Below are 22,296 nucleotides of genomic sequence, written 5' to 3'. Positions count from 1 at the left end.
ATCATTTGCCCCAATTCAGTTGTTCGACTTCGCTGTATTTTTGTTTTTTGTTCCTTTTCCAGAAAACCCCGGAAAGGCAAGGGGAAAAGTCAAAAGGGAAAGCGAAAGAAAAACCGCGAGAAAATGCGGGATTTGTATGTTACCTCAGCCTTCTCCTCCACCCACCTGCACCTGAGTGTTATGCTCTTGGTCATCAAATTAATTTGGGAGGAGATATGTTGTCTCCTTTAATTAACCAAAATCACAATTAATTATCATTAATCCATGGCAAGTACTGCGAACTTACCTTCATTTTTGTTCAAAGAACCAAATCCAAACTGCAACACAACTGCAATCCCCAGCCTAACTTTCTTCACATTAAGGGCCTGATTGATGAATAATTGATGAAAGCAGTATTATTTAGAGGTGTAAACCTCAGGCTTTTACATGATGGAATACAATTTTGATTCTTAAGGCAACGATTCAATATTTGACAATACCACTGAACCTGCTACAAAATTATATGATTTAGTACTCACTGATCAATATGTAAGCAACTTTGTTCAGTATTGGGGTAGAAGTAGAGAAGAACTATTTTAAAAGTATCAAATTTATAGTCAAATTACCTCACTAGCCTATTTACGCATCAGTTTAAAAATGTCATTTTTTACATACCATTGGCTTGTCCTTTTCAATAATAATTGATTTCTAATAATTTGTAATCCACTCAGATAAATGTAGTATTGTTGTCTTGATTAATTTTGTTGCCTTTTAAACCAATGCACCAATCCAGATCATCCAATCATTACACCCCTAGTATTGATAGCATGCAGAAATTGGCTAAAGTATTCATTATTGACCAAAATTTAATTCAGTTGGTACAGAAAGTCAGTAAAGTCCTTAGTAAATCCAGCTCTGTGATTTAAAAAAAAAATGGACAAGATGTTCACAGTAATAGAGGGCCCTTCTGCTTTCTCCAGCTGCATGGCTTACAAATGGTACTAATCTTTTAAGACCTTTGTTGATATCTTGGCCATTGTTTTCTAATGACCTTCTAATTTCTTTCCTTAAAAATGTGACTGCTGAGTCTGTCCTAGGTGTTATATCTTCAGTGTTATTTCTCATGTCTTTTTAAGTAGGTCTTACATTATTCTTTTTGTTGAGAACTGAGATCATTTTTGCTCTGGTTTCACCCCTGTGATTTCTGAATGAACAGTTTGGTCTGAGACATCACTGTGTTGTTTGTTTCCTTGGTTATGAATATGTGAAACATTATGTTTTTAAAATGATGAAAGAGAGAGGGAATGCATTCTTTCTTTCTTCTATTAGACTGGAGCATCCCTCATAAAGTTGTGATGGCAGTGCATTTTATATTGAAGACAGATGTGTATGGGTTAGTTAGTTAGTTAGTTAGTTAGTTAGTTAGTTAGTTAGTTAGTTAGTTAGTTAGTTAGTTAGTTAGTTAGTTAGTTAGTTAGTTAGTTAGTTAGTTAGTTAGTTAGTTAGTTAGTTAGTTAGTTAGTTAGTTAGGGAAAATTATAAGAGTACTTAATGGGTAAAGACCTAAAAAAAAGGTATAATTTTGTGTACCAGTTTTTTAATCATATACCACAGATGTCTGCTCTGCACATATTCACGTGTTTTGTCAAAACATTGAAATGTACATAATAACTATATCCCTTGCAAAGAATAGACTATTATAAGCTTTAGCATCTCTTCTCTTTTCTAATCAGTTCCATCAAAGTGACAGTGTATTCAGGCCCATCAGATATTCTTACTGACATTCTTGATATAACAGAACCTTGAATGAACAGAGTTGTTAAGACTGTAACAGGTTGTATAAAGTTCTGTTATTCAAAAGCCTTAGGGACCCTAAATTTGTTTTTATATAAAATAAAGATCAGCCATAACATTAAAGCCACCTGCCTAATATTGTGTAGGTCCTCCTGTGCCACCAAAACAGCTCTGCCCTGTCAAGGCATAGACTCCACAAGACCTCTGAAGGTGTGCTGTGGCATCTGGCACCAAGATGTTAGCAGCATATCCTTTAAGTCCCATAAGTTGTGAGGTGGGGCCTCCATGGATCAGACTTATTTGTCCAGCACATCCCACAAATGTTTGATCAGATTGAGATATGGGGAATTTGGAGGCCAGGTTAACACCTTTAACTCATGTCATGTTCCTGAACAATGTTTGCAGTGTGGCATGGTGCATTATTCTACTGAAAGAGGCCACTGCCATTAGAGAATACCTTTGCCATGAAAGGGAGTACTTGGTCTGCAACAATGTTTAAGTAGGTGGTACCTGTCAAAGTAACATCCACATGAATGCTAAGACCCAAGGAGTCCCAGCATCACACTGCCTCTACCAGCTTTCTATCTCTTCCCCTTGTAAGCATCAGCCATCTACATGATGTAAAAGAAATCGTGATTCATCAGACCAGGCCACCTTCTTCCATTGTTCCATGGTCCAGTTTTGATGGTCATGTACCCATTGTAAGCAGTTTCGTTGGGGTACAGGGGTTAGCATGGGGACTCTGACCAGTCTACAGCTGCGCAGGCCCATACACAGCATGATGCAATGCACAGTGTGTTCTGACACCTTTCTATCATAACTAGCATTAACTTTGTCAGCAATTTGTGCTAAAATAGCTCTTCTTTGGGATCAGACCAGATGGGTTAGCCTTCTCTCCCCATGCGCATCAGTGAGCCTTGGATGCCTATGACCCTGTTGCCAGTTTACTGGTTGCTCCTTGGAACACTTTTGGTAGGTACTAATGACTGAATACTGGGAACATCCCACAGAACCTGCCTTTTTGGAGATGCTCTGAGCCAGTGGTCTTGCCATCAAATTTTGGCCCTTGCCACAGTTGCTTCAGTCCTTATGTTGGCCTATTATTCTTGCCTCCAAGAACTGACTTGGAGCTGACTGTTAACATGCTGCCTAATGCAGCTCTGGAAAAAAATAAGAGACCACTGCAAAATGATCAGTTTCTCTGGTTTTACTATTTATAGGTATGTGTTTGAGGAACCTGAAAAATTTAGTTTTATTCCATTAATTACTGACAGCATTTCCTCCAAATTCCACATAAAAATATTGTCACTTAGAGCATTTAATTGCAGAAAATGGCAACTGGTCAAAATAACAAAAGCGATGAAGTGTTTTCAGACCTGAAATAATTCATAGAAATTAAGATAATATTCAATTATAAACAACTCAATACTAATGTTTGAACTTAGAATTAGTTCAGAAAATAATATTTGGTGGAATAGCCCTGACAATTAATGATAGCTTTCATGTGTTTTGGCATGCTCGCCACCAGTCTTTCATGTTGCTCTTGGGTGACTTTATGCACAAAAATTCAATTTGCTCAGCTTTGTTTGATGGTTTGTGACCATCCATCTTCCTGTTGATCACATTCCAGAAGTTTTCAATGGGGTTCAGGTCTGGACATTGGGTTGGCCATGACAGGGTCTTGGTGCTCCCTGATTAACCTGGCTGTGTGGCATGGAGCATTGTCCTGCGGGAAAACCCAGTCCTCCAAGTTAGGGAACATTGTCAGAGCCAAAGGAAGCAAGTTTCTTCCAGGATAACCTTGTACAGTGTTGCTTGAAAGTTTGTGAAACTTTTAGAATTTTCTATATTTCTGCATAAATATGTCCTAAAACATCATCAGATTTTCACACAAGTCCTAAAAATTGATAAAGAGAACCCAGTTAAACAAATCAGACAAAAATATTATACTGATTATTTATTTATTGAGGAAAATGATCCAATATTACATATCTGTGAGTGACAAAAGTATGTGACCCTTTGCTTTCAGTATCTGGTGCGACCCCCTTGTGCAGCAATAACTGTAACTAAGCATTTCCAGTAACCGTTGATCAGTCCTGCACACCGGCTTGGAGGAATTTTAGCCCATTTCTCCATACAGAACAACTTCACCTCTGGGATGTTGGTGGGTTTCCTCACATGAACTGCTCACTTCAGGTCCTTCCACAACATTTTGATTGGATTAAGGTCAGGACTTTGACTTGGCCATTCCAAAACATTAACTTTATTCTTCTTTAACCATTCTTTGGTAGAACGACTTGTGTGCTTAGGGTCGTTGTCTTGCTGCATGACCCACCTTCTCTTGAGCTTCAGTTCATGGACAGATGTCCTGTCATTTTCCTTTAGAATTTGCTGGTATAATTCAGAATTCATTGTTCCATCAGTGATGGCAAGCCGTCCTGGCCCAGATGCAGCAAAACAGGCCCAAACCATGATACTACCACCACCATGTTTCACAGATGGGATACGATTCTTATGCTGGAATGCAGTGTTTTCCTTTCCCCAAACATAACGCTTCTCATTTAAACCAAAAAGTTCTATTTTGGTCTTGCCTGTCCAAAAAACATTTTTCCAATAGCCTTCTGGTTTGTCCACATGATCTTTAGCAAACTGCAGACGAGCAGCAATGTTCTTTTTGGAGAGCAGTAGCTTTCTCCTTGCAACCCTGCCATGCACACTATTGTTGTTCAGTGTTCTCCTGATGATGGACTCATGAACATTAATATTAGCCAATGTGAGAGAGGCCTTCAGTTGCTTAGAAGTTATCCTGGGCTCCTTTGTGACCTCGCCAACTATTACACACCTTGCTCTTGGAGTGATCTTTGTTGGCCGACCACTCCTGGGGAGGATAACAATGGTCTTGAATTTCCTCTATTTGTATACAATCTGTCTGACTGTGGATTGGTGGAGTCCAAACTCTTTAGAGATGGTTTTGTAACCTTTTCCAGCCTGATGAGCATCAACAATGCTTTTTCTGAGGTCCTCAGAAATCTCCTTTGTTCATGCCATGATACACTTCCACAAACGTGTTATGAAGATCAGACTTTGATAGATCCCTGTTCTTTAAATAAAACAGGGTGCCCACTCACATGATTGTCATCCCATTGATTGAAAACACCTGACTCTAATTTCACTTTCAAATTAACTGCTAATCCTAGAGGTTCACATACTTTTGCCACTCTCAGATATGTAATATTGGATCATTTTCCTCAATAAATAAATAACCAAGTGTAATATTTTTGTCTCATTTGTTTAACTGGATTCTCTTTATCTACTTTTAGGACTTGTGTGAAAATCTGATGATATTTTAGGTCATATTTATGCAGAAATATAGAAAATTCTAGAGGGTTCGCAAACTTTCAAGCACCACTGTACTTGGCTTGATTCATGTGTCCTTCACAAACAAAAATCTGCCCCATTCCAGCCTTGCTGAAGCACCCCCAGATCATCACTGATCCTCCACCAAATTTCACAATGGGTGCGAGACACTGGCTTGTAGGCCTTTCCAGGGCTCTGTAAGATCACCAGGTGATGGGAAAAGCTGAAAATTTGATTCATCAGATTAAATGACTGTAACGGTTCAGTGTTCATGGGTGGAGCACAGAGGACGGCAGGACAGAGATCAGGTTTGACAGAACGTTTTATTGCCACACTTTTCAGCATCACAATTTCGTATGCACTTTGCAGACACACACACTCAGCATCTGGTTCGGGAAGAGCCCCCCTGCTCTCTGCTCTCCCACCCTAAATAGGGCGCAGTCACTGGGAAGACACACACAAACAGGTTAATTGCATTCAGGTGTAGTGATTCTGCCACTTACCTTCCCTGACTCCTCCTGTCACAGACTGGCGCTTGACCACGCCCCCGCTGCCACATACCCCCACCGCCCGACTCAGGCCGGGCGGCCGTCCGGCCTGCAACCGACTCCCCCCCCCCCCCTTGACGGGAGAGGAAGTCCGCCACGACCATCTGCACCCCTGGCCTGTGGACCACCTTAAAATTGAAGGGTTGGAGTGCCAGATACCAACGGATGATCCGCGCGTTGGCATCTTTCATGCGGTGGAGCCCCAGCAGGTAGTAACGGAGGGCGAGGACCGCCCACTTGATCGCCAGACACTCTCTATCGTGCTGTAGCACCCCTCACACACTGACAGCTTCCTGCTGATGTACCGGATGGGGCGGTCCTCCCCCTCCACCTCCTGGGACAAAACCGCCCCCAGCCCTCTGTCCGACGCATTGGTCTGCAACACAAAGGGGAGAGAAAAGTCAGGGGAGTGTAAAAGTGGCCCCCCACACAGTGCAGCCTTTACCTCTGAAAAAGCCCGCTGGCATTGCTCCGTCCACTGGACCGGATCTGGTGCCCCCTTTTTAGTGAGATCAGTCAGCGGGCTGGTGACGTCCGAATAATTAGGTATAAACCTACGGTAATAGCCAGCCAGCCCCAGGAACTGTCTCACCCCCTTTTTGGTCTTGGGCCTCGGGCAGGCCGCAATCGCTGCCGTCTTATTAATTTGGGGACGCACCTGCCCGTTGCCCAAGTGGAAGCCCAGATACCATACTTCCACCCGCCCAATCGCACACTTCTTTGGGTTGGCTGTGAGCCCCGCTCGCCTCAGCGACCTAAGGACGGCCCTCAGATGTTCGAGGTGCCGCTGCCAGTCATTACTATAGATGATGATATCATCTAGATAAGCCGCCGCATAAGTGGCGCGAGGGCGGAGGACTCTGTCCATCAGCCGCTGTAACGTAGCGGGCGCCCCAAACAGCCCAAATGGAAGGGTGACGAATTGGTGTAAACCAAACGGTGTGGAAAAGGCCGTTTTTTCTCGGGATAGTGGAGTCAAGGGGATCTGCCAATATCCCTTCGTCAAATCCAGCGTCGAATAAAAGCGAGCAGTGCCGAGTCGATCGAGCAACTCATCAATACGAGGCATTGGGTACGCATCGAATTTAGACACCGCATTGACTTTTCTGTAGTCCACACAGAACCGGACCGACCCGTCGGCCTTGGGTACCATGACCACCAGGCTGCTCCAGTCACTGTGGGACTCCTCGACGATGCCCATTTCGAGCATGGTTTCAAGTTCTTCCCGAACCACCTTTTTTTTGTGTTCGGGTAGTCTGTAAGGGCGGCTACACACTACTACCCCCGGGGGCGTCTCGATGTGGTGCTCTATGAGGTTAGTGCGACCGGGCAGGGGCGAGAACACATCCGAAAACTCGGTCTGCAACTGGGCGACCTCCTTGAGCTGGGTCGGGGAGAGGTGGTCTCCACAGGGGATCGGAGGGGTACGTGATGTTAATGCCCCTTTTTGAACCTCCGGCCCCAGCTCCGCCTTCTCCGGAACCACCAACGCCACGGGGACCTCCTCCTTCCAGAGTTTAAGGAGATTGAGGTGGTAAATTTGTAGTGCCCCACCCCTGTCCGTTCGCCTCACCCCATAGTCGACATCCCTGACTCGCCATGTGACCTCAAAGGGACCTTGCCACTTGGCGATCAATTTGGAGCTCGAAGTGGGCAACAGTACGAGTACTTTATCTCCCTGGGTGAACTCTCTAAGGCACGTACCCTTGTTGTACAGGCGGGCTTGCTGTTCCTGGGCCTGCCGCAAATTCTCCTGGGTTAGGTGGGTGAGCGTGTGGAGTTTTGCGCGTAGGTCCATAACGTATTGAATTTCGTTCTTGCTTTGTGAAGGTCCCTCCTCCCAATTTTCCCGCAGCACGTCTAGGATGCCGCGCGGCTTACGCCCATATAATAATTCGAATGGGGAGAACCCCGTGGAGGCTTGGGGAACCTCTCGCACTGAGAACAACAAGGGCTCGAGCCACTTATCCCAATTACGTGCGTCCTTACTTATGAATTTTTTAATGATATTTTTGAGGGTGCGATTGAACCGTTCCACTAAACCGTCCGTTTGTGGGTGATACACACTGGTGCAGATCGGCTTAATCCCCAATAACCCATACAGTTTGCGCAGTGTCCGTGACATAAATGTAGTGCCTTGATCAGTCAGAATCTCTTTCGGGATTCCGACCCGGGAGATGACGCAGAAGAGTGCCTCTGCAATACTGCATGCTGAGATATTGCGCAGAGGCACTGCTTCCGGGTATCGCATTGCATAGTCCACCAGAACTAATATAAAGCTGTACCCTCGTGCTGACCGATCTAATGGCCCAACGAGATCCGTCCCAATTCTCTCAAACGGGGTCTCAATCAATGGAAGAGGGCGCAAAGGCGCTTTTGGAATGGCCGCTGGATTTACTAACTGGCATTCGCGGCATGCTGTACACCACCTAAGAACATTGGCGCGAATCCCCGGCCAATAGAATCGGGCCATTATTCGGGCTAGTGTTTTGTCCTACCCTAGGTGTCCAGCCATGGGATTAAAGTGAGCCACCTGGAATACCAATTCCCAGTGGCTCTTTGGAATTAAAAGCTGCGTGATTTGCTCTTTCGTCTGAGTGTCCTGCGTCACTCGGTATAATCTGTCCCTCATAATAGAGAAATTGGGGAAGGATGGGGTGGCGTTCGGCAGGAGCGTTTGACCATCGATTACTCTCACTTGGTCAAACGCATGTCGCAGGGTCTCGTCTCACGATTGTTCTAATGGGAAATCCGCGAGGGATTCCCCGAGAGAGAGAGGAGGAGCCTGGGGCTCCTCACTCTGACGCGGAGATGACGTAGACAGCTCTGTGACAGCTGCTCCCGCCAAAGCGACACCGGGACCTCCCCCTGCTAAATGGCAGGACCCACTCTCTACTAAGCGCGTCAACAAACCCCGAAATCCTGGCCAATCAGTCCCCAAAATCAAAGAGTGGGTAAGGCGAGGATTAACCGCCGCCTTCACTATAAATTTTTCCCCTCGGAAAAAAATGTGGACTGACACCAAAGGGTAGCTGTAAACATCCCCGTGTACACACAACACCTTCACCCCCTGTGCTCCCCCCAATGCTTCGTTTTGCACCAGGCTTTGGTGAATTGAGGTCTTATTACAGCCAGAATCCACCAACGCCTGATTATGTATCCCCTTGGATACTCACCGGTATGCGATACGCTCCAGCCCGATCGAGGGCGGACTCTGGCGTGTCGGGGATCCGAACCACCGCGCCCACCTCCATCGCCGTGCACTACTGTTGAAAGTGGCCCGGCTCCCCGCAGCGCCAGCAGGCCGGCCCGGGTTTCCCTCTGCACCGGTGATCTGGGGCTCACTCACCTGAGAGGGGGGAGAGACAGACACAGAAGGGAGAAACAGGAGGGCACTGTGGGTGCAGCGGGCTGGCTGGGGTGGTGCTGGCCCCCGCCTCCACGGTGGGGGAATGGGGCGAGGACGGGACACAGGAGGAGGGAGAGAGAGAGAAGAGGAGAGAAGAGAAGATGCCATCTGCTGTCCTGCTGCCGGGACAGCTGCCAAATGGTCCTCCGAAAGCTCGACTGCCTGATCCAGCGATGCCGGGCGGTGGCACTGGACCCACTCCGCAGTTCCTGCTGGCAAGCGCGCGATGAACTGTTCCAGCACCACCTGGTCGATGATTCCCTCGGCGTCGCGGTTGTCGGCCCTCAGCCACCGCCAGCAGGCATCCCGGAGCTGCTGGCCAAACGCGAATGGCCGGCCGACTTCCTCCAAGCGCAACGTGCGGAAGCGCTGGCACTGCTGTTCTGGGGTGCGCCCCACACGCTGGAGGACGGCCCGGCGGAGGTCTGCGTAGGCCAGCCAGCAGTCGGCAGGGAGCTGTAGCGCAGCCAGCTGTGCCTCTCCCGTTAGCAGGGGGAGGAGGTGCGCCGCGCGCTGCTCCATCAGCCACCCCGAGGCTTCGGCGACTTGCTCGAAGAGCGTGATGAACGCCTCGGGGTCATCCTGCGGGCCCATCTTGATGATGGTGAGGGGAGACGGGCCCCCGGTAGGAGCGCTGGTGGACCCCGCCGACGTGAGGAGGTGCCGGAACGCCTCTCGATCTTCTTGTTGGGCCAACACCAGGGCCTCAAACCACTGTTCTTGCTCCTTTCGGAGGGTGAGTAGCGCCTGGTGCTGGCTTTGCTGGGCCGTGGTGAGGGCGTGGACCAGTTCAGCGAACGGGGAGGACTTCATGGGGCTGTTAGGCTGCTGTGCTCCAGGTCCCGGGTTTCGGCACCACTGTAACAGTTCAGTGTTCGTGGGTGGAGCACAGAGGATGGCAGGACAGAGATCAGGTTTGACAGAACGTTTTATTGCCACACTTTTCAGCATCACAATTTCGTATGCACTTTGCAGACACACACACTCAGCGTCTGGTTCGGGAAGAGCCCCCCTGCTCTCTGCTCTCCCTCCCTAAATAGGGCGCGGTCACTGGGAAGACACACACAAACAGGTTAATTGCAGTCAGGTGTCGTGATTCTGCCACTTACCTTCCCTGACTCCGCCCTCCTGTCACAGACCGGCACTTGACCACGCCCCCACTGCCACAATGACCTTACTCCAGTCTTCTATGGTCCAATCCTTATGTTCTTTAGCAAACCTCAGCCTTGCTCTTCTTTGCTTCTCATTGATGAAGGGCTTTTCTAGCTTTGCATTACTTCAGTCCTGCCCAGAGAAGCCTGTTTCAAACCATCCTTGCCCAGCTGTCATTTGCCACTCTTTTTGTTGGCCACTTGATGTCATCCTACAGTTGTTAAGTGACATTTATGGGAGTTGATGATCAGTTGATGGTCAGTGGAGAGTCATTTTCACTGTCTGCCAGTCTGTTACTTTGTTGTCCCCAATATCTGCTACTTGACCTTGTTCTTATGAACTGCCATCTTTAAAATTATGAGGATGGAAGCAACCTGACACTCATTAAAACCAGAATTTAATCCTATTTTCTCACTCAAAACTTGTTTTTAACTCTTTTGGCATGATGAATAGATAGTTTGTATTCTAATTAAATTTAAGGTACTACTAGTGCTGTTTTTTGCCATCCAAACTGGTCCTATTGCAAGAGGATACTGATGACCACAGCAGTGTTTGTTTGTTTTTTAAAATAATTTTCCTCATTAAATAAGATTCAGGTGATCATCTAATCAGTACCTCATTAAGTAAATTCTAGCACAGACACTGGAATGAAATGACTGCCATACATAGAGATGCTGATTTAAGAAAAAATTGAAGTGGTTTCTTAATTTATTCCAGAGCTGTATATCCCACCCCTTGACAGATGCTATTGTAATGACATACGCATTCACTAAGATAATTAAGATAAGTTATTCACTTCACCTGTCAGTGGTTTTAAAGGAACAGTCCACCGTACTTCCATAATGAAATATGCTCTTATCTGAATTGAGATGAGCTGCTCCGTACCTCTCCAAGTTTTGCACAACCTCCCAGTCAGTCAGACGCAGTCAGACGCGCTGTCACTCCTGTTAGCAATGTAGCTAGGCTCAGTATGGCCAATGGTATTTTTTAGGGCTGTAGTTAGATGTGACCAAACTCTTCCGCGTTTTTCCTGTTTACATAGGTTTATATGACCAGTGACATGAAACAAGTTCAGTTACACAAATTGAAACGTGGCGATTTTCTATGCTATGGAAAGTCCGCACTATAATGACAGGCGTACTAACACCTTCTGCGCGCTTCGGCAGCGCATTGATACGGATCTCAGATATCAATGCGCTGCCGAAGCATGCAGAAGGTGTTAGTACGCCTATCATTATAGTGCGGACTTTCCATAGCATAGAAAATCGCTACGTTTCAATTTGTGTAACTGAACTTGTTTCATGTCACTGGTCATATAAACCTATGTAAACAGGAAAAACGCGGAAGAGTTTGGTCGCATCTAACTACAGCCCCAAAAAATACCATTGGCCATACTGAGCCTAGCTACATTGCTAACAGGAGTGACAGCGCGTCTGACTGCGTCTGACTGACTGGGAGGTCGCGCAAAGCTCGGATAGGTACGGAGCAGCTCGTCTCAATTCAGATAAGAGCATATTTCATTATGGAAGTACGGTGGACTGTTCCTTTAATGTTATGGCTGATCAGTGTATAAAGTAACAACATTATTTTGTCTGGAAATTTGCAGAAACCAAAACAAAGAGACAGTGAAATTCTGGAAAAGATCAATGGCAATTTCACAAATATGCTTAGAACAGGCCAGTAGCCAACTGTGTATTTAAGAGTTGTTGCACTTTTAAAGGCAAAAGATGGACACAGTTTAGATATTTACAAACTTTTTTAATACAAGAGCAAATTATACTAATTGTCATACAAAGTAAAATTCAATTCAATTCAATGCCTTTATTGTCATTATACGTCAAGTACAGCGAAATTATGCTGCTACTCCAACTCAGTACTCAATACCATCAATAAATAGTAAAATAATAAAATAAATAGAACAATAAAACAATGAAAAACAACATCTATACAGAATGCAATCAAGAATAAAAAGTACAACGTGAAGAGTTCATAAGTGAGAGGGTGGCTTAGGCAATTGTCATTTCTGTTTGTTTAGGTATGTTATGGCATATGGGAAGAAGCTGTTTATGAATCTAGTGGTTCTGGATTTGATGGACCTATAACGCCTGCCAGAGGGCAACAGTTCAAACAGATGGTGACCTGGGTGAGAATTGGCCTTAATGATAGTTCGTGCTCTGGAGAGAATACAGGCCAGAGCTTTCTTATCGGCAACAGAGCACCCCGCGAGCCACACAGAGATGCAGTATGTCAGGATGCTTTCTATTGTCGACCTGTAGAAAGACACCAACAGCTTCTGACACAGATCGTTTTTCCTGAGTATTCTCAGGAAGTGAAGACGTTGTTGAGCTTTCTTTACAGTTGCCTGTGTGTTTAGTGACCAAGTTGTGTTGTCTGTGATGTGGATGCCCAGAAGTTTGAATGAGTTCACTGTTTCCACACACACGTTATTAATAAGGAGAGGCTGATGGTTTATGTTGTGTTTCCTGAAGTCTATTATCAGTTCTTTTGTTTTTGTGGCATTGAGGATGAGGTTGTTTGCAGAGCACCACTCGGACAGGCACAGGACTTCTTGCCTGTAGGCGGACTCATCGCTGCCTGTAATGAGTCCAACCACAGTAGTGTCATCTGCAAATTTAAAGACAGAAATGGAGGGAGATGAAGATGTACAGTCATATGTGTATAGAGAATAGAGGAGGGGACTCAGCACACAGCCCTGAGGTGAGCCGGTGCTGAGTGCAATTGAAGATGAAATGTGAGGGCCGACTCTGACAGACTGGGGATGGCTAGTCAGAAAGTCTTTGATCCAGCTACAGATGGATGGAGGGAGGCCAAGGATCAGCAGTTTACAAATCATGATGTCTGGGATGATGGTGTTAAAAGCGGAAGAGTAATCCACAAAAAGCATCCTGACGTAACTGTTCTTGTGTTCCAGGTGTTCCAAGGCAGTGTGGAGAATAATGGAAATGGCATCATCTGTGGACCGGTTAGTTCTGTAAGCAAACTGATATGGGTCCAGGGATGAAGGGAAGCAGGTTTTAATGTGTTTTAGCACCAGTCTTTCAAAACACTTCATTATAAGAGGGGTAAGGGCCACCGGTCTGTAGTCTGCTAAACTGTTTGCAGATGATTTCTTCGGAACAAGGATGATTATTGCTGACTTTAGAGAAGGGGGGATGGTAGCCTGGGAGAGAGATAGATTGAAGATGTTGGTGAAGACAGGAGCGAGTTCATTGCAGCATGCTTTGAATACCTTCCCTGGTACCCTGTCAGGGCCAGCAGCCTTCCTGGAGTTCACCATTTTAAAGACCTGCCTCACCTCATGCTGTTCAATGGTGAAGGCAGGTGTTGTGGTGTCCAGGGGTGTTGTGGAGGAGGAGCTTCTGGTCTCGAAGCGGGCAAAGAAGTTATTTAGCTCCTCTGCCAGCAGGGCTCCGTCTGCTGCTGTATATGCTGTATGGCTGCCTCTGTAGTTAGTGAGATGTTGTAGCTCCTGCCATACTCTACTCGGATTGTTATCCGCGACCAGATCTTCAATCTTATCTTTATATGCAAGCTTAGCCGTCCTAATCCCCCTCCTCAAATCAGCCCTAGCAATGGTGTAAAGTGCTCTGTCCCCTGATCTGAAGGCTCCGTCCCGTGCTGTGAGGAATTGGTGGTTTTTGATTTGGAAATACCCGTATTCGTTTATTTACAGTTACATTGTCAATGCATGTGTTAATATAGAAAAGGACAGTTTCTGTGTACTCCTGAAGATCCAGATTTTCAAACAGGGACCATTCAGTATTTGAGAAACAGTCTTGGAGTTGTGCGAGTGCACTATCGGGCCATGTTGTGATGGTTTTAATGCAGGGCTTAGCTGTCCTCCTAAGAGAGGTGTAAGCAGGGAGGAGGAGCAGAGAGAGATGATCTGAGAGGCCCAGATGGGGGAGAACCACTGTTCTGTAGGCATGCTTGGGTTTCCAGTTTTGAGTGAACGCTGGCGCATTTGGCTGCTGCTACTCTTTGGTCCTGCATTTGTTTGATTATTATTATTTTTAGCATTTTACTTTCACGCTATCTGTGTGTTTTTATTTTCCCTAATCTTCTTTGGAGATGGGTTTGTTATCTCAAGCTTCCTTGAATGTCATCTGCAAATACTTGCCTAAACAGTAACGTTACCTGTTGAGCGGATTCCAGGACTACCTGTGTCAGATTTCCAACGCCCTCGGAAACCTGTTTGCTCTTAACATCCTAAGATAAGCCATCTGCTACTGCTGAAATCAGGATATAGACTGTGTACTGACTGGGGATTCATCTTATCTACCTGTCCGGACTTTAAACAGGAGTTTACTGAACTGTTGGCCAAACTGATGAACTAGGCTACTACTAATGCTGACTACCCTGTGTTACCTTGCGCGAGCCCTCTTAGGTGTGTCTGCCTTACCTGTTCTTTTGGGTAAGTCTCTTACTTGCTATGAGGGTAAGTTTTTTGTTAGAATGAACTACTGCTCTCCCTAGGGCTGGCTATTTCTGTTGCCTTGCCCTCTGGAGTGTCAAGTGGAGTATCCTGTTGGCTAACGTGTTAAGGGCACAGGTGTCTGGCTAGCTGCTCTGTGTGTAGCCCACGTTTGTTTGCTTGGATGGTGCATGCAACAATGATTCTACTCTGGCTCCTTGTTTTTGATCTAAGCCACCTACACTGGCTTTACAGTGAGCCAAAACTTTCGCATCGGCTTTCCTGGGACTTCTCCATGGCACTTAAATATTCGTCTGCCTATCTCCACTATTTGGGGAATAAAACGTATAAGTTCCCTGACACCCTGCTTGCGCACAAACATCTTGGGTTCCTGTGTCGGCCTAAATTTATACACAGGGGCTCTGGACGGACATTTGCTCGCCACCAACATCTAAACAACATTGATTCGTTTTGGAGCTGGAATCATAACATCAAGCGGACTGTCGTTGAGAGGTGCTCTGTTGACTTTAGGAACTTGTGTCCCATAAATTTCGTTAAAACTTCGCAGAATTGCCCTTCCTCAAGAAATGCGCAGTTTGCTTTATTAAATGTGCGATTTCTTAATAAAAAAAGCACCCTACGTTAATGACTTGATCACTGATGTTGGCATAGATATATTATGTTTAACTGAAATTTGGCAAATACCAAATTATTTTCTGGCCTTAAATGAAGCTACTCCTGTGGGATATGAGTATATGGAGAAGCCACGTTTAACTGGGGAGGGGGCGGTCTTGCTGTGATCTATCGCTCCAGTTATAGGATTGTATCTATGCCCTTGCAGGATTTTTCATCATTTGAATGTCTTGCTCTGAAGTTTACTGGTGGTCTTCCTTTACTGCTTTTGCTCATTACCAGCTTCCCAGAGTTTCCTCTGTTTTTATTAATGAATTGTCTGAGCTGCTTTCATCTGTCAGTGCTCTGTGTCCATCTATACTGGTGCTTGGTGATTTGAACATTCATGTTGACTCAGATAACTGTGATTTTGCTAAAAACTTTGTGGCTGTCCTTGATTGTTTTGATTTCACCCAACATGTAGATTTTCCACCCACTCAAAGGGTCATATCTAAGACTACGTTCAGACTGCACCCTGAAACGACCCATATCCGATTTTTTTGCCCATATGCGACCTGTATCCGATTTGTTATTGACAATCTGAACGACACAGATCCGATTTTTTCACATGCGACCCAGGCCGCTTGGATATGTGGTCCTAATTCCGATGCATATCCGATATTTTCACATGCGACTGCAGTCTGACCGGACAGGTCGCATTAATGCGACCTACACGTCATCAACAAGAGACAAACGTCACTATTCTGCGTTGGCTAATCCCGCCTCTTTGGTGGAAAACAACAACATTTGTACAGTTTTCAGAATTTAAATAGACTTTTATAGAATTGATCAAGTTAATGGTGGATTTGGTAGGGACCTGGATGTTTTTTCTGTTAGCCTGATTAAATAAAACAGTTTCTATAACTGATTTATAACGTAAACCATCCTGTATTACAAGATTATAAGATTGTTCTGGAAATTTCCAGTAATTTGACACCTTCAGTCTCATTAGTCTGCTGCCCACATTAATCAGATTATTATGTGAGTTCCGCCACCGCCACAAAAACCACATCGCCAGGTCTCGCCTCATCTCCATAGCAAACTGCACTGGTGTTTATGCACCTTGAGCCAGCGCTGAGAGAAGTTGCAGAATTCAGCTGGCTATAAACAACCTAAATAAATATTTATAAAAATGTAGAAAAAGTTTATTAATATGATGAAATAAATATGTGCAAATTATTAAGCCTGAATTAAGAGTTTGGTAATACAGCGGCCGTATCCCAAATGACTGCCTACTAGGGCTGTAACGATACACCCAACTCACGATTCGATTCGTATCGCGATTTTTGACCCACGATTCGATACGCCCACGATTTTTTTTAAAATGTTTTTTTAAAGTATTAAATTTGACTTATTAACATTTGCTTACTTACATTAACTATTTAATAACAAATAATTCAGACCACTGCAGAGAATGAGTAATATGTATGCAAAAATGAACAAATGTATATCCAAAGATTGTTTTATTTCTCAAAATAATACTGTTGAGCCAGAAGCTCTGTTTTTTTCAGTTCTGAAAAAGTCATTTTTCCAAATCATGTAAATCCGTTAAGATTTTTTTTGGGGGGGTGGCTCTCTCACTGTCTCACTCTCATAGGGCCAATGATTTTCTGTGATCGCGGAAAACAGATGGAAATTACGGAATTTTTATGGTGAAACATTGCTCGCATGTCAAAATGTAACTGCCGCAGAAGGCTTCTGCCCAAGCAGACATGCCTTCAGTGTTGCCAGATATTGCTAACGTTTTCCACCCCAAAATATGTTCAAAACCAGCCAAAAAGCACCTAAACCTGCCCAATCTGGCAACACTGCATGCCTTTCCGGTCAAGTGATTGTGATTGGCTTGTGGCACACCTAGCCAGCCAATGAGCTGCTTGTTTACAGATTCGCTCCCCACGTCGCAACCAGAATGGCGACCGCTTAAAAGAAATGAATGCTCTGCCAGTGGCGAGTGTGGACGTTGCGTGACTCGCAGAAGATTGTCGCAGGTCGGCGAAAAAACGACTTACTAATAGATATAAAAAAATAAAAGTAATATAAGTAAGTTTAAAATGTAATTTAAATAAAAAGTATTCATAAATTGAAGTTTGGAAGCGCCTCTGTTTTTGGGCTGAGGAGAAGTTTGAAAGGGTGTACCGCGATTCTGCCTTCTTGTATCGCGATATGGATCGTGGCTCTGAGTATCACGATTTCGATTTCGATACACATATCGTTACAGCCCTACTGCCTACTGAAGCTCGAGTGCACTATATAGAGCTTAAAAATCCATTACTTCCTAGTAACATGTAGTGCACTTATATAGAAATTAGAGAGACATTTAGGAGTCAACCCTCGTTACCAGGCTACACGTTTTCATTTCAGTTCAGAAACAAAAACACACACGAGACCTCACACTTTAACACTAACCAGATAACTAAACAAACAAACAAAAAAGAAATCATTAAACTTGAAGAGTGCGCTTTTTTTTGTTTACGTATTACGTAGATGTGCTTATTACGTGTCAATTTGCACATGCGGGACACTTTTGGGTCGTTTTCCGTTCATATTGGAGATCGCATACAAGTCTCATATAATTGGTAATGTGAACGGCCTCACAAAAAAATCGGATTTCACAACAAATCGGATATGGGTCGTTTCAGGTTGCAGTCTGAACGTAGTGTAAGATCTTGTTTGTACCTCTGGCATTACACTATCAAATTTATATTCCAGAGATTTCTGTGTTTCTGATCACATGGTTATTTTTTTTTAATATTGCTGTCCCTGAGCCTCTCCATCGTAGACGTGAATTTCGCACCATCACATACAGGAACACAAAAAACATAGTTACAGCTGATTTATTTGACACACTACATCCTATTCTGACCACTAAATCATTAAACTCATCCCCTGAGGAGTTAGTCATGCTCTACAACTCTCACCTTGCTGACTCTCTCAATCACCTTGCCCTCCTGAAGACGCATACTGTCTCTTTCTCTCACTCTGCTCCGTGGTTTACACCTGAGCTTCGTAAAATGAAGGCTGCTGGTCGGCAGCTGGAGAGACTTAGTCGTAAAACTGGCCTGACAGTTCATGCACTAGCATACAGTAACCATGTCTCTGCCTACAAAGAGTCTCTAATTGATGCCAAGACCAGCTATTACACCACCATCATTTCCAGAGGCCAAGGAAACCCTAGAGTGCTTTTTTCTACTGTAAACAAACTTCTTTTGCCTGCTAAAAACTTTCCTCTTACTCCTTCCACTGATCTTTGTTGTAAATTTCTTGAATTTTTCCAAAATAAAATCAACTCTATATACAAGCAGATCAAATCCACTCCCATCACTCCCTCTAATGTCCCCTTTTCCTGTCCACCACCAGTTGGATCTTTCTCTGCTTTCTCATTAGTTGATGAGCAGTATGGTATGTCTTCGGCTTAGTATCTAAATCAAGGCCTACCACCTGTCTCCTCGACCCTATGCCCACCTCTTTGGTCAAGATTTACCTGCCAGTTCTCTGTCCCCTGCTGGTTAAGATAATAAACTCATCCCTTTCAACTGGATTAGTCCCTCAGGCTCTCAAAACAGCAGCTATCACTCCTGTCTTGAAAAAACCTGGAGCAGCTATTGATGATTTTAAAAATTTTCGCCCCATGTCCAATCTTCCCTTCATTGCAAAAGTCCTAGAGCGTATTGTTGCCAATCAGCTCCAAGAGCATTTAACTCAATATAATCTTTGGGAGAAGTTTCAGTCTGGGTTTAGGGCCATGCACAGCACCGAGACTGCCCTGTTCAAGGTTGTAAATGATTTGCTGTTAGCTGCTGACACTGGCCATGTCAGTATACTTGTTCTCCTCGACCTTACAGCAGCTTTTGACATTGTATGTCACAATCTTTTATTGAGCCACTTAGAAACTCTGCTTGGCATCACTGGTTCTTCTTTAGCCTGGTTCAAATCTTATCTTACCATGAGAGAACAGTTTGTGTCAATTGGAGACTTTAGATCCCCTAAATCACCCCTCCTTCATGGTGTCCCTCAGGGCTCTGTCTTGGGACCCTTATTATTTGTAATATACATCCTTCCTCTTGGCCACATAATACAGCATTATGGGCTTAACTTTCACTGTTATGCAGATGACAACCAAATTTATATTCAAACCAAACCTTCTTACCCACTCCCTCCGTCCAATCTCGTCAACTGTCTAAATGCAGTTAACAACTGGATGGTGCAGAACTTTCTTAAATTAAATCAAGACAAAACAGAAGCCATCCTCATTTCCACCCCTTCTATCTTGAAAAAACTGGAGCACTCACAGCTATCTATTCCTGGTTATTTCACTTCCACTACTGTTGAAGTAAGAAATTTGGGTGTTATTCTGGACTCTACTCTCTCTTTTGACTCACACATTAAAAGTATCACTAAAACAGCTTTTTTTCACCTGAAAAGTCTCTCCAAACTCTGTCCCTCCTTGACTTCATCTACAGCTGAAATGCTTATACATGCTTTTGTCACCTCAAGACTGGACTACTGCAATGCCCTGCTCAATGGCATCCCAGCCAAGTGACTAAATAGGCTGCAATATGTCCAAAACTCAGCTGCTAGGGTACTCACTCACACCAGGCCCTGGGATCATATCACTCCTATTCTATACAACCTGCACTGGCTCCCAGTTAAATAAATATAAAATTATCTTGCTTGTTATAAATCCCTACATAATCTGGCCCCTCCCTATTTATCAAATCTCCTAACTCCATATCAGTTACCTTTAAATCTTCGGTCCACAGATGCCCACCTATTAGCAGTCCCTTACTCTCGGCTCTGCTCTGTGGGTGACAGGGCTTTCAGTGTAAATGGCCCTAAGCTGTGGAATGCCCTGCCACTAGCATTGTGCCAATGCTCAACACTGTCCTCTTTCAAAAAAACACATCTCTTTAGCTTGGCCTTTTCTCTTTGATTTTTAATAATGTTGTTATTATTATTATTGATTTCTTATTATTTTATTATTGTTGTTATTTTGTTGTTTTGCTTTTATTGTTTGTTTTTTACTGTTCAGTGTCCTTGGGTACCTTGAAAGGCGCTTATAAATAAAATGTATTATTATTATTATTTAAGTTGCAATAAACATGGTCAAGAATATTGCTTCCCCTGGTAGCACAATTCACATATTGAGTGAATTTAAGCTTGCCTGATTAAAGTTCCCTGCAATCACATGGACCCCTCAGGGTGCTGTTTCTGCTGCTTGCTGATGAGCTGGTGAAGGTGGGCAAGTCCAGCGCTAGCATTAGCATCAGGGGCAATGTAAACAGCAGTCAGAATGACAACACTTATCTCTCTCGGCAGGTAAAAGGGCCTGCACAACACTGACAGAGACTCCAGATCCCGGGAGCAGTGACAGTCAATAATACGGCTCTGTGTACACCAGTTATTATTCACATACACACTTAGCCCCCCTCCTCTGCTCTTACCGGTGTCGCTGGATCTGTCCTGTCTGTGTAGCATCCTGTCGGCTAGCTCAACGGCAGTGTCCGGGATGGAAGAGTTGAGCCATGTCTCTGTAAAGATTATGGCATTTATATTCCATAAGGTGTTATTAGCAGCTAGAAGAAGCTCCAGTTCACCGATCTTGTGGGTGATGGACCTGGCGTTTGAGAGAAAGAGGCTGGGAATTGGTGGTTTGTGCGGGTCTTTCCGTAGCCTAGCACGGATGCCCGCCCTGCAGCCCCGCTTCTGCTTCCTCTCTCTCCGGCGTCTGCGTCGCTTTTCCGGGATGGTAATCCACGGGGAGCCCAGAGCTCTAGCGATAGTGGTAGGGTACTGTGGGTCCGCTGGAATGATATTGTTATTGCCCTACTATGGGCAACTCCAAAGTCTATCAATTCCTGCCGACTATAGTGCTGCGTTGACTGATATAGGTCGATTCGTAACAACAGCCAAAAACACACAAACAAGTACCAACTAGGAGAGCGAAGAGCCGCTGCACTCATGCGCGCCACCATCTTGAATGATTCGAATGAGTCAAATACAGACAACTTGCATTATACCAGTACCACAGATAAAAGGTGATATTAGTTTTAGACCATAAATAATTATGCCATTATCAACAGCAAAGAATATAATATAATATAATATAATATAATATAATATAATATAATATAATATAATATAATATAATATAATAAATTATGTAATATAAAGGGAAATGCCTGTATTTTTTAACCTGGAGCAAAAAGATGGGAAAATAGGGCCCGGGTTTAAAAAAACAAACAAAAAACCCACAGGAGTTTCCCTTTAACTGTAATATTAAGCTATGATGCAGTAGGTGTTGCATCAATCATTTATTTGCTCCTCTGTCCAAATGTACAGAACACATTATATTTATAGTATGCAGCACGACAGCCCTATCCTGTGGCTAAGTTTGTGCCTCAAGCCCCACTTTCTCAGCAGCTCAAATTTACAGTAAAATATTACCCAAAATCAAACTTAATTCCCACTAAAATCTAACCAAGCTAGAGACTGCATGGAACCTTAGATGGTCTCAGACAGGTTGCACACCCACATGTGACTGCTGTTTTCTCACCAATCTAAACAAAGGGAAAACCAAAAGGGAAAATGGACCAGGACTGAGTTCAAATTCACTTAACACTGCATTCTGTGTCCTAATAGGTGCGAAAGTGCCCTAAGTGTTTTATTCATTGGAATGTTTTCATAGAGCAGAAAGTATCATGATCAGTTTATTTAGGCAACCAGTTAGTTTATATTCTCGGACCATATTTCAGTAACTGTAAGTCCTATGGCAGGTAGGTGCTAAATAGACTATCAAATGCATCTAAAAGATTTTTTACTTGAGTAAGTTTTTACATTAAATATGAGGTGACACAGACTAAGGGAAACTAATTCCCTTAGTTATTCAACAACGTGGAGACAATGAGATGAATAAAAGGAGACAAAATTATGTTGACCTTCATAAATTAGAC

General features: G+C 44.2%; 1 protein-coding gene across 2 annotated transcripts in view; it reads left to right on the top strand.

The window, feature by feature from the left end:
- vegfab (vascular endothelial growth factor Ab) overlaps positions 1–22,296 on the top strand; it is a 75,985-nt gene that overhangs the window by 39,617 nt on the left and 14,072 nt on the right. The window contains exon 6 of one of the 2 annotated variants that reach the window (XM_060902812.1): positions 63–134. The exons of the other annotated variant lie outside the window; for it this stretch is intronic. Within the exon in view, the coding sequence (XP_060758795.1) occupies positions 63–134 (72 nt within the window). The remainder of the gene's footprint in view (positions 1–62; positions 135–22,296) is intronic. 2 annotated transcript variants of the gene reach the window in all.

Source organism: Neoarius graeffei, chromosome 21 (genome assembly GCF_027579695.1).
Source record: "Neoarius graeffei isolate fNeoGra1 chromosome 21, fNeoGra1.pri, whole genome shotgun sequence".
Classification (NCBI taxonomy): Eukaryota; Metazoa; Chordata; class Actinopteri; order Siluriformes; family Ariidae; genus Neoarius; species Neoarius graeffei.
The sequence above is the reverse complement of the archived record's forward strand: the minus strand, read 5'-3'. Positions and strand labels throughout refer to the sequence as shown.